The 12097-nt window shown below is 47.3% G+C and overlaps 2 protein-coding genes across 3 annotated transcripts in view; one reads left to right on the forward strand and one right to left on the reverse strand.

Annotated features, from left to right (window-relative positions):
- The window catches only part of BRF1 (BRF1 general transcription factor IIIB subunit), a 175403-nt gene that overhangs the window by 83805 nt on the left and 79501 nt on the right, over positions 1-12097 (reverse strand). Inside the window, exons 6-7 of the mRNA XM_076345599.1 lie at positions 3692-3841; positions 1956-2049 (exon numbers count right to left, since the gene is read on the reverse strand). Of these exons, the coding sequence (XP_076201714.1) occupies positions 1956-2049; positions 3692-3841 (244 nt within the window). The remainder of the gene's footprint in view (positions 1-1955; positions 2050-3691; positions 3842-12097) is intronic.
- Positions 6948-10348, forward strand: BTBD6 (BTB domain containing 6). 2 transcript variants are annotated; one of them, XM_076345601.1, is made up of 5 exons: positions 6948-7449; positions 7703-7997; positions 8248-8338; positions 8614-8732; positions 8958-10348. In XM_076345601.1, the coding sequence occupies exons 2-5, from the start codon at positions 7792-7794 to the stop codon at positions 9988-9990; spliced, it is 1449 nt and encodes a 482-aa protein (XP_076201716.1). In that variant the 5' UTR covers positions 6948-7449; positions 7703-7791; the 3' UTR covers positions 9991-10348. The 2 variants fall into 2 exon arrangements, with proteins under 2 accessions (XP_076201716.1, XP_076201715.1); XM_076345600.1 differs by having other exon boundaries at positions 7380-7997.

Genomic DNA, 12097 nt, shown 5'->3' on the forward strand with positions numbered 1-12097 from the left:
GGCAGGGGAGAAAGCACCTTGTGTCAGTGCCGCCCCTTCCCTTGAAGATTTCTGCCATGGAAATCCATCGTCACCGAAAGCAAATCCAGCTTCCAATGGCCTGTGCTTCCCCAGGAGCCATGTAGCCAACTGGGAGCTAAATCAAACCATACAGCAGAACCTGCAGGTTGGACGTTTCAGCATTATCTGGACTCCTGTTTGGTTTTACTTCAAGAGCTGTCAGGGCAAAGCCATCAGCAGTGAGCATAGCGTCCAACGCCGTCCATTAATGAGCGTTCACCCAGCTACATTCAACACCTTCACAATGCGCAAAGCAGCAGTAGCTCTTTACAAACAGAGTAACTATAGCAATAATTAAAAGGAAATAAAGCTGTACATCAAACTGAGATGCAAAGAAATTTTTAAGAACGTGAAACAAGTGCTTATTAATTTAGACAACTTCCACCCGATGGCATTTTGAGAGGAATTCTTGAAAGAAGAGGAAAAAAACTGGAGTGCAGAAGGAGTTATTCAAAGGTATTTTTTTTATTTGCCTTCGTTAAATACTATATAACGTGCTCTTATTTGAAAAACATCAATCAAATTTATAGATTCATGATAAATACAGTTGTAATTATAGCTGCCTGAAAATAATTCAGCTGTCACGTTTACCCTGTCAAAGTAAATAACGCTGTCATTTTAGTTGATGTGTGTGACTTGAGTAAACATTTCAAAGCATGAATTTTGAAGTAAGATTTCTTCACTTGAAACAATTGCTCAAATTAATTTTCCTTCCAACTCTAATTTATGATGCTTATTTTCTTAGTAAGTACGAACTCTTTAACTATTTAACCAAGGCATCTTGAAGTAGACTGTGGGCGCATAATCATTAATCATACAAAATGCACATTAAAACACATGACCTGCTGACCAGAGGAAAAAAAGTGGCATTTGTACTGCTCCATCCTTATTGTTATAGTACCTTAAAGCACTTCAAACACTTTAAATTTATCCCTATACCACCCATGCATGGTAGGGAAATAGTAACATTCCTGTTCCACAAATTAAGATCTGAGGCAAAACCATTTTTCACAATTAAGTAGTGAATATTATTAACAAGTATTCGACTCAGCTGGATGTGCTAAAGCTGGTCTCAGCGAGGTGGAACGAAAGAGAGACACCAGGGGAGCTTTCTAAAGACAAACCTTGGTAGAACAAACTTCAGAATTTATTGGTGGTACAAAAATTTCCAACTGGGGGCAACAGAAAGCATGGTATTTCACAGTTAGGTCATTTTTTACTGAACCTATGGGGAAAGAAAGTGTTACAACTTTTCAAAACTAACATGAGGGAAACTGGGTGACTGCTTACTTCATCAAAATATGGAAAATGCTACTAGAGCTTTTAAAAAAAAAAAAGGTACTGGGGAAATTCCCATTTTCAGTCTCGCATTCTGCTAATAATTCCACTTCTGACCCCTTCAGTGAACTTATCATTAGACTCACTGCGCTGTCTTCTATTTATTAGCAGCACAACACGATCAAAAAAGAACATTTCAGCAAAATATTTTGAAAAGTTCTGTTCAGTAACAGCTAAAGGACAAGACTTTTCAGCACCGTATTCTGGATTAATGAAAAAATAATCCTACAGTACATCCTCAGCTTTGAGAATCAATCATTTCTTCTGAGGACATGACAACACTGTTAACATTTCCGACCCAACATTTTTTTGCCTTCAACTCTGCACCTGTTAAATGGGCACAGTGCTCCTTACCATCTTTGCTAAGCTTTTGAGGCCTTACGTAAGAGGCAGGTGTTAGTACTTAAAAGTGACCAGCTAAAACATGTTGTACCTATTTTATTCTGGGCGCCTCTGAAAATGAAAAGAACCTGGTTTTCTCCGACATACATTCATTTTAGACTACACCACTTTTCAGTACTGTAAACGAAAGATAAAAGCAATAAAACTGCACTGACCTTTTCCTTAATGTAGACTCACAAACCTTGACCACCCTGATGACCTCTTTAACAGTACGTCGGAAATCATGCATTCTTGCTGCCACTAGCAGAGCTAGAGAATAAGCAGGGAAAGTCAATGTCAAAAAGAAGAAAATTTCCTGAAGAAAAGCAGAAAACAGTCAGGTAACTATACCCTCTCTTTGTCCCTGCCTTCAGCTAAAGAGCTGTAAATGCTTGTGCTCAGCTGTGTCCCTGAATACAGGTGATTGACTTGACTTTACAAACTTTGCTTCCTACCCAATAAAATTAAGCTGATTGCAAATTGCACCCTGAAAAATTCTGTGCTTTAGCATTTGGGAAACCATGGTCAGCTCTTAAATACAGCACAAGAACACCTCATTGTTCACATATTTTCAGAGTTACCGTCTTTTTAGCAGAATTTACTCGTCCTGAATAAAAAGATCTCCAGTTGACTCTTCCAGAAACCAGAAGTGAAACACTGAATCCACTTAAGCCGTTATCCTCATTGCTGTCACCACTATCACTGTCTTCCTAGTGCCCAAGTGCTCGCAAGACCCGCTATACAGCTAGGTAACTAGTACTGGCTGCATTTACATTAGCGTGTTGATTCAGAGCACTAGCTCCGTTTTGAAGCATCACCCCCACTCACCGTGCAGTGGCCCAGTGCGCGGAACAGTTTTAAGCATGCAAAAGTGATTCCTTTCAGAGGAAACTAAACCACAGCTCCACTTCAGGTATGTGTTTGAAGTGCTCCAGTTCCTAATGGGAACATCAGGGGCTGAACTAACAACTGGTCCTTCAAACAACGTATGGCACAGACATTTAGGCCAGAGAACCAAACTAAACCCAGTCCACAGTACACCACATGAACTGCATATTGCGTGGATGGATGTAGGGGACTCGGTACCACCTGCTTCAATCTATTGATCCATGTCTGTTGAATCAAATTACTTGCTCGTGTGGATATAGTCTATGTAGTGAATCAAAGACCAGGCTGGTCTCCCATAGAGCCTATACTCAATTTTTTAGCAACGTGCAACAAGCAAGTACTATTAACAAAAAGAGGCTAGAAACTTCAGGAAGATTGCATAGTCCTGGGTTCCCTAAGGTTTGAGCGCTATTTCTCATTCCAGCATGCACATGTAAGATCTTTCAAATAAAATAAAGCGCATACATGAACTCTGTGACTATCTACACCCTTCGTTACTCTGACCTCACTGGCTGGTACTGACTACCTTTTAACCTAGCCCTCCCAAACCAGTAGGTTTTTTGTAAGCATCATGACAGCAATGGATCTCGGAAAAAGATGAAGAAGGAGAGGAAAATAATTTCACAGAACAGGTCAAAGAGGGCATTTCTTGCATAAGACTCTGTGTAAAGACACAAATCAAAGTGCTCGCACTAATGGTGTCATTTTAGCTGACAAAAAGCCTTTTAGCAGCTAGAGCTTGCAGAGAGTAGGGGCGAGAAGAGCACCAGAAAGGAGGTTAAAATATCCAAAACGTAAGATACAAAGGATCTGAGCAAGTAATGTAGGAGCAAGGGCAAAAATAAAGTTTGAGTTTCAGAAACTATTTCGATGAGGCCTATATAATCTGTAGGTGCCTGACGGCACAAAACCCAGAGAACATGGCATCACCGAGGAAACGAGAAAGGCCTCGTCTGTTCCCAACTCCCAGACCCTCCCGTCCAACCCGCTGCGGGGGAAGCGATACACCCAGCGTCTGAAATACCTGCTCCACAGAGCCCGGAGGGCCGGCGGCCGGTGTGCATCCAGTCCCGCTTCATTCTCTGCAACAGCCTGAGAGCCGTCATGGACACCTCGTGGTTCTTATCCCCAAACTCAAGCATGTGTGCAAAACGAGGAATATATAAACACGGATCTGCAAGAGAAAATAATACAATTATTTCTAATCCTAACCTTTGATCTAGGAAACGCAGTACTTGAGCAGCAGTACTGTGGGGCTGCCGTGGTTGGCTTGCTTCACATCTCGGCAAACAACACGGACTGTGCTGCTGGGCCAGATCCTCTGATCACTAAGCTTTAGAAGCACCTTTTTAGTTTAGTTCAGCTAAAACAAAATCCTTTCTTGCTTTATAGACCTTTAAAGCACTGCACAAAGTTTTTCTTACGTGCTTTTCAGGGTCCAAGGCTGCACATGCTGACTCTGACACGTGAGCAGTGTTACTGGTATCAGTGAAATTATGCACAAAGCTAAGCGTTCGCAAAAGCTTTTGCAGAATGAGGACGTAATTTAGGCGCAAAACTTCTAACATCTCCTGCAAAGTAACAAATAAGCTAACTTGCATGTCTCGTCTCACACCCACCTACAAACCAAGCTTCAAAAAAAAAATTCATTTGCTTAAAAACCCATGTCCCTAACAAAAGTCTACTTGCATCTTCAGAGTTAATTCCAGCTCCTTCTCGACTCATATCCCACCAATACAAAACGCTGTTTATTACAGATACTGAGGCATACTCTCCATCAGCATAAATTGCTGGAACCCAATTAACGTCAACAGCGCTTATGACAATTTACATCAGCCACGGATCTGCCTCCAGATGTATAAACTTATTTCAAGTGTTGGTGTTATCAGCTTCAAACCAACCGAAATATGTCGGTACGGATTGTGCTTTGCCTAAACCAATTTATAATTTATCAAACAATCTTGTAAAAGCTATACTTAACACATGTTTACTCTTATTTGAGGTATCAATTTCTCATTTCCTGCCAGCCTTTTATCACTTAACCGAAAATCCATGATGTACGGTAAATTGTTAACTATTAGTCTCAACTCAATTTCCTTAGCTGATCCCCTGTGTGGGCACTTAAACTGATAAAGATGAAAACTCAGTTCGAAACACTGGAATAATCTTACGGATTTACAATTAATCAAAGCAGTTTAATTTAGCACCAAGTTCTAACAATGATGCCCTGTTGCTATCCGTAATTACCAAGATCACACCGCAGGTGATTACACCTGTCAGCCCTGCAGAAGCATTTAAATGAAAGCATTTATCAAGCAAAAACTTCCAAACACATCTCCTTCAAAACTGAAGAAATGCCAGAGTGGAGTCACCTCCTAAACATGACCCTAAAAATCAAAGGTTGTGGAAAGATTAACCGATCCCCACGATTCTTAAGGGCAGGTGTTCTGTATTTCCAAGTATGATTTTATAAAACTGTACTCAACAGAAATAACCGATTCCAAAATACAACAATAACAAAAAAAACCCTTTCGGAAGCGATAGCCTAGGGTTCAACAGACGTTTAAACTTCGCTCTTCGCACTACAGAAACGCGCGCGGCGTTGCAAAGCGATGCCTGGTTTGCTTTCCGATTTCTCTTATCCCGAGGGCCCAACTTCAGCTCCTCCAGCCGCCCCGAGCAGAGGCAGGCAATTCACAGCTTTCTCTTCAGAGCTGAGTTTCGGGAGCATTTACACGTTTGCATTGTGGCTGTTCAGACATTTCTGCCGGCATTCATGCCCACAGGTCATCTGACAAAAGATTGCACATCGTTAATTTAAATTCTGAAGCTACCAAACAGCCAGAAAATGAAAATGCGGGTCGGTTTTAAGTGAAAAGCCTTAAAGAGGCCATAAATGGCTAGAATGCAATACTAGCAATGTAGAAATTAAATGCAGGCCCAAGGTTAACATAAACATAGCCTACATGGATGCAAACATTTAAAAAAAAATATATTTTTTTTTTTAAAAGTTGTAGAACCCGAACGCCTGGAATCCTTTCACGTGTAGGAAACAAGCACCGGCGCACCACGGGTGCCCTGTTCCCAGGCGAGTCCCCTTTGCAAGTTCAAGCGGGGCAAAACCCGCCGGCTTTCCTGAACGGGGACTGCAGGGGCCGTGAAGCAGGTAGCAAGAAAAACATTTATTTTCTTGTTTAAGAAAGAAGCAGCTGTCTTTCTGAAGACTTTCCCTTCTCCCCCTATCCCAGCGGCGACTCGGGACTCGGACTTTTGGAAGCACCTGGATGCCACATAGTCATTAACAGGAATATAAAAAAATTCCCAGGAAACGGCTCAAAAGAGTGACTTCCCCACCAACACAGTAACCGGGACGGCAGGGCCGGGGAGAGGAGTGGGAGCCGTGCTCCCCTGCCAGCCCACCCCCACGGGAAGGGGCACGGAGAGGGCGGCCGAGGAGGGTCACTCCCCGCTGAAACACCCCCGGAAGGCGAGCGGGGGCCCAGCCCGGGAGGGCCCGCACAACCGGGGCACGGCGGCTTCGGGGCTGCGAAGAAAGGGGAGGAAAAATCCCCCTGCAACTTCCCCGACCTAAAGAATTCCGCCCCGATCGTGCCCCCAGCGCCCGCAGCCGCCCCAGGCGCCGGCCCCGGCGGGGCAGCGCGGCGGCCCGGTCCCCCCCGCTGAGCTGCGCGGCGGCGGCGGAGCGGGGCAGTGTCGCAGCGCGGCGGCGCCCCCGCCCGGACCGGCCGGGAAGGGCGGTGCGCGCCCGGGGCCGCCCGCCTCGCTCCGCTCCGCCCCGCCGCGAGAGCCCCCAGGCCGCACGGCGGGGCCGGTCTCCCGTGTCCCCCCCCGCGCTTGTTGCCGCTGCGGTAATCCGGCGGGGGCGGGGGCGGGGGGGGGGACCGACACCGAACGGCGGGGGGACCGCGGGGCTCGCTCCCGGTGCCCGCTTGGCGCGGCGGTGCTCGGCCCTGCGCACGTACACGCACCCCCCGTGCCGGTGCCCGGCGCCACGGCGGCAGCGCCCCCGGCTGGGCGCGGGGGGGGGGGGGGGAAGGAGGGGGCACCGGGGCGCGCGGAAGACTGACACACGGCGGGGCGGGGGGCGGCTCCCCCGCCGCTCCCCATTGGCGCGGGCGGCCGTGACGCGCGGCGCGGAGGCTGCCTATTAGGGCGGGAGGCGGAGGCAGGGCCCGGCAGAGCCGCGCCGAGCCCAGCCGCGCAGCGCCGCATCCCGCCGCCGCGAGGGGAGCGCCGAGGGCAGCGCCGCCCGCCCGCCGCGGAGGAGCCGGGGCGCCCCGCGGCCAGCAACGCCCCTGACGCGGGCGGGAGGAGCGCGGAGGAGCAGCGCCGTGTGGCGGCGGCCGCCGCGGAGAGAGGAGGAAAGTTGGTGCGAGCGGCGGCGGCGGCGGCGGGGCCGCCCGGGAGCGGGACTGCGGAGAGCCACCGCCTCGCCTCGGCCCGGCCGCCGCGGATGTGCCCCCGCCGGGCGGGGAAGGACGGAGCGGAGCGCGGTCGCTGGCAGCGGGGATCGGGCGGCTGGCTGCGCTTCACCCTCGGCGGGCTGCTGCACTCTGAGGATTTGTGGATTGACTGTCGCTCCTGACCCACCGCCTCGGCTGGATTTGTGGGGTTTTGTTGCTGGATTTTGGCTCTTTTTTTTCTTCTTTATTTTTCTCTCCTCTTTGCTCGGGGGAAGGAACTGCCTGCCAGCCCCGCTCGGGTTCCCCACTGCAATCGTGGCAGTGCCGTGGAGGCTGGGACCCCCCGCTTCAAGCCAAGGTGAGCGCTGGCAGGGATCCGATACAGCACCATCCCTTTCCCCCCGGAAAGGTGCGTCGGGCTCGTAACCAAAGAGCGCGCACACACGCCAAAAAAAAAAAAAAAAAGCCGCCCTGCATCTAGAAGCATACAAAATATCCAGCTAGAGGGACTCGCATTTGGGATTTGTGAGTCCTCTTGCTCATGCCACTGACCCATGGTTGCCTCAATGGCAGGATCATGAAGTGTTTGACTTTTTTTCTTCTGCTTCCAGAGACCTTAAAGAAGTCCAAAAAGAGCGTGAGGTCAAACGGCAAGGTGCCAGGATGCTATGAGATAGTGCCCCTGTCCCTGAAGAAGAAGATGGCTGCAGAACTTTACCCTGCCAGCACCAACACCAACATTGCAAACAGCAACGCCGCCGCCGCCACCGCTGCCAACAGCAAGAAGAACGCCCTGCAGCTCCAGCAGAGCGCCCAGCCGCCCCCGCCGCCCCAGCTCCAGAACCTCAACAACAACAACTTGGAGAGCGCCAACTGGCAGTCCTTCCACCCCACGCTGCGGGAGAGGTAAGGGCCAGGCCCCGCCGGACCCTCCCCGGGCGGGCGGGAGAGGTGCCCGGCCCGGCCCGGCCCCGCGCACCTGCGCCAAGGGCAGGCGTGAGGGCTGGGCCGCCGCGGCGAGGGCGGCCCGGGACGGGATGGACCCGCGGGGGACGCCGGCGGGAGGCTCGGGCGGCCGCGTGCCAGCGGGGCCGCGGCACCGGGTGAGGGGCTGCCCGCGGCTAACGGGGCTTCTCCCCCCTCCCCTCGCTCGCAGGAACGCGCTGATGTTCAATAACGAACTCATGGCTGACGTTCACTTCATCGTGGGCCCGCCGGGGGCATCCAAGAAAGTTCCTGCCCATAAGGTTTGTGCAGATAATTTTTGGCTTTTTAATACTGCTGTGTGTATCGCCTTCTCCCCCTGCCTTACAAAGAGTTCCACTTTTTTTTTTCCTAATTACGGCTCTCATCTAATCTCAGAAGTAATTCACATACGCTGCAATTAAAGGGAACAGTCTAAGGCAGTCTTCTGCCTCCACTGTAGCTTTTAACTTTCCGTAAGTGTAGCTGTTATCGAAAGCCAGCACGCTCAGCTATTACTGATACATATTACTGAGGCTTCTCTCTCTTTATTTTCCAGTATGTTTTGGCCGTTGGTAGCTCTGTCTTCTATGCTATGTTTTACGGTGATCTCGCAGAGGTCAAATCTGAAATCCATATACCAGATGTGGAACCTGCAGCCTTTCTAATCCTATTAAAGTAAGTGGCCACTACAAGTCTACTAATTACGTGGAGAGAATCAAAGTAGCTTATAAAATATACATCTCCTAATTGGCAGTGTGCAATACGCACTTATTACTGTTTACTTAATGTGCTGACAAATACTGAACGTCAGATTTGCTGCCAGCAAAGATCACTATAGATCGGTCTTTTGTGGCCTATATATTTTTTTCCTAAGAAACTATTTTTTTTTTTCCTATCTAGATATATGTATAGTGATGAAATAGACCTGGAAGCTGACACGGTTCTGGCTACGCTGTATGCTGCCAAGAAGTACATCGTGCCGGCCCTAGCAAAGGCCTGCGTCAATTTTCTGGAGACCAGTTTAGAAGCGAAGAACGCTTGTGTCCTGCTGTCTCAGAGCAGGCTCTTTGAGGAGCCAGAGCTGACCCAGCGCTGCTGGGAAGTGATTGATGCTCAAGCAGAAATGGCACTGAAGTCAGAGGGCTTCTGCGAGATAGATCAACAAACACTAGAGATCATTGTAACCCGGGAGGCGCTCAACACCAAGGAAGTGGTAGTTTTCGAGGCTGTTCTCAACTGGGCAGAGGCTGAATGCAAAAGACAAGGGCTGCCGGTTACGCCACGCAACAAGAGGAATGTATTGGGGAAAGCTTTGTACTTGGTGCGGATTCCGACCATGACTTTGGAAGAGTTTGCCAACGGAGCTGCCCAGTCCGACATCCTCACCCTTGAGGAAACTCACAACATATTCCTCTGGTACACAGCCGCAAATAAACCCAAACTAGAGTTTCCGCTGACAAAAAGAAAAGGACTTGTACCTCAGCGATGCCATCGGTTTCAGTCGTCTGCATATCGCAGCAATCAGTGGAGGTACCGAGGGCGATGTGACAGTATTCAGTTTGCCGTAGACAAACGGATATTTATAGCAGGACTGGGATTGTATGGCTCAAGCTGTGGCAAAGCTGAATACAGCGTCAAAATCGAACTGAAGCGCTTAGGAGTTGTCCTTGCTCAAAATCTGACAAAGTTTACCTCTGACGGCTCCAGTAACACTTTCTCTGTGTGGTTTGAACACCCTGTGCAGGTTGAGCAAGACACATTTTACAATGTAAGTGCTATTCTTGATGGTAACGAACTCAGTTACTTCGGGCAAGAGGGAATGACTGAAGTCCAGTGTGGGAAAGTGACATTCCAGTTCCAATGCTCCTCGGACAGTACTAATGGAACCGGAGTACAAGGAGGACAAATACCTGAGCTCATTTTCTATGCATGATGCATTTCACCTTGATTGTATTCCAATACTGCAACCATGCACATTAAGGGATTTTTCAATTTTACTACGAACTCTGCAGCAGTATGGAATGTTATGCTACTTACCTATCTGCTACATCAGGCTATACAAATAAGTGAAGGAATGCTCTTGAATTTAATCTTATTTTATTTATTCATAAGCTATTTGACTTAATTATTAAGACTGCAACAAGCAGAAAAATGTTAAATTTCGCACGTACTGTGCATTTATTTTGTATATAGATAACTAACTTGCAGACTGCAGCTGACTTAAACAGAATGTTCTAAACTAGAGCAGTTTACGAATCTGTGAAATATAAAACATTTTTACTTGCCCTAAATCCTGTGTACTTGATCATTGCTGATCTTATGGCTTGCGTCTGTTAATTCCTCTACAGTAGTTAACGGGGTGATGATACTGTAGTCTGTCCCCTGTGTGCATATACACAGGGCATTAGCTATCGCTGCAAATGTAACTGAGACTATCTATCAGCAGCCTTTATTTTCCTTCACAAAAAAGGGGAGCTGACATATGTGGAAGCTCAGGGTTTTTTGTGTAATCAAAGTTGATAAAAATCATCCTGTGGTTATATTTGAAAGGCTCTAATGCCCATTCACACGCATCATCTGCATTAACCTCCACAGCCTGCCCTGCAAACAGCAACACTGACACTTGCACCTGTCAAACTGCACCCCCTTGAATGGCCCGAGTCAAGACATACACATGAAGCTTAATGCAGCGACAGGCTTTATCACAGATTGAGCCCAGAGCTGCAATACTGGCAGCCACTATCTAAATATACATCCCATCCTCACATTTAGGAGCAGACATCAGAGAAATACTTGCAATATGGTCTTTAAGTTCATTCAAAATTAGTAATTAGAAGTAAGCCACCTTAAACTAAAGCTGCTGGATCTTTCCTACCCCTCTGTTTTTTCTAAAAACATAGTCCCAGCCACTATCAGCAGTCATTTTATAGCTAGTACCCTAACTTTTCTCAAAGAGTGATAAAAGTAGGTTTTTTCTCAATGTCTCACAGTCATTACAGATGAGTCAATTAGAAATACTTACTGTTCTTTATAAATCTCTCTTCTCATAATGACCTTGGAAAGAATACTCAAACAGCAGTCTAAACCAGTATGTTTTTCCATGTATAACAGGTACCTCTACATTTAATTTAGAAGGGTTTTCTGTTTGTTTTTTCCTAAGCTGCATTAATTTTCACCTTGAAAGTAAGCTGCAGTACAAATTCTGCCTGTTCTTTCTTAAAAAAACAGAAGTAATGAAAAATAAGAAGGCAACTGAATCAGTGAAAAGAAGAACTTTTTACCAGACATCAAGCTATGCTAACGAGGCCAGCACACCGCGATGGCTGATAGCTGTGCACTGCCACATACTATCTGGATGCTGTCACGACAGTGCTCAGTATGTGAGCTCCTGGTTCTCTTGCTGCAAAGGCAGGCAGTTACGTGCCCAGCTGAGTGCATCTGAAGGGGAGCGCGTGTGTGTTGTTCTTGAACACAAAAGGCATCTGATTTCTCTCAGTACAGATGAAGGAGAGTGGGAGTGAGAGTGGGTAAAGATACAGGAAGAAAATTCCTGCACAGAGGTGGGTAACAGTCACAAGACCTCTCTATAAACTCACTCTCTTAACTGGAATTGGCATGAATTCCCTTGCCTTAAAGGCTACAGCCTAGACAACAGCTTTTTTACCCTTTAACAGGTTAAAACGCACCTTCCTATCACTGTGTTACAATTTCAGCAATGACTTACTAACTAAAAAGTTATTCGCATGCTTGGAAAAAGTTGCTCCTCATTTTCCATCAAGCCACTTGTATTTCAAGCACTGAACACCTCAGCTACAGGTGATGGACAGATAGTAAATTTGGCAAGTATTTATCAAACGTTGCATCTCTCTGGAATTGCAGTGTGACAGGCCTGTGCAAGCTTGTAGACGCACACAAATTTATTATGCATCAGCCCATTGTCTTAGTATAGCTCAAACTACTCTCAGAAAAAGCAACAAAATTATTTGTAAAAGAAAATAGCATCTAGCTCCCAAAAAAGTCTTACATAAAGGAAAACAGGC

Source organism: Aptenodytes patagonicus, chromosome 7 (genome assembly GCF_965638725.1).
Source record: "Aptenodytes patagonicus chromosome 7, bAptPat1.pri.cur, whole genome shotgun sequence".
Lineage (NCBI taxonomy): Eukaryota > Metazoa > Chordata > Aves > Sphenisciformes > Spheniscidae > Aptenodytes > Aptenodytes patagonicus.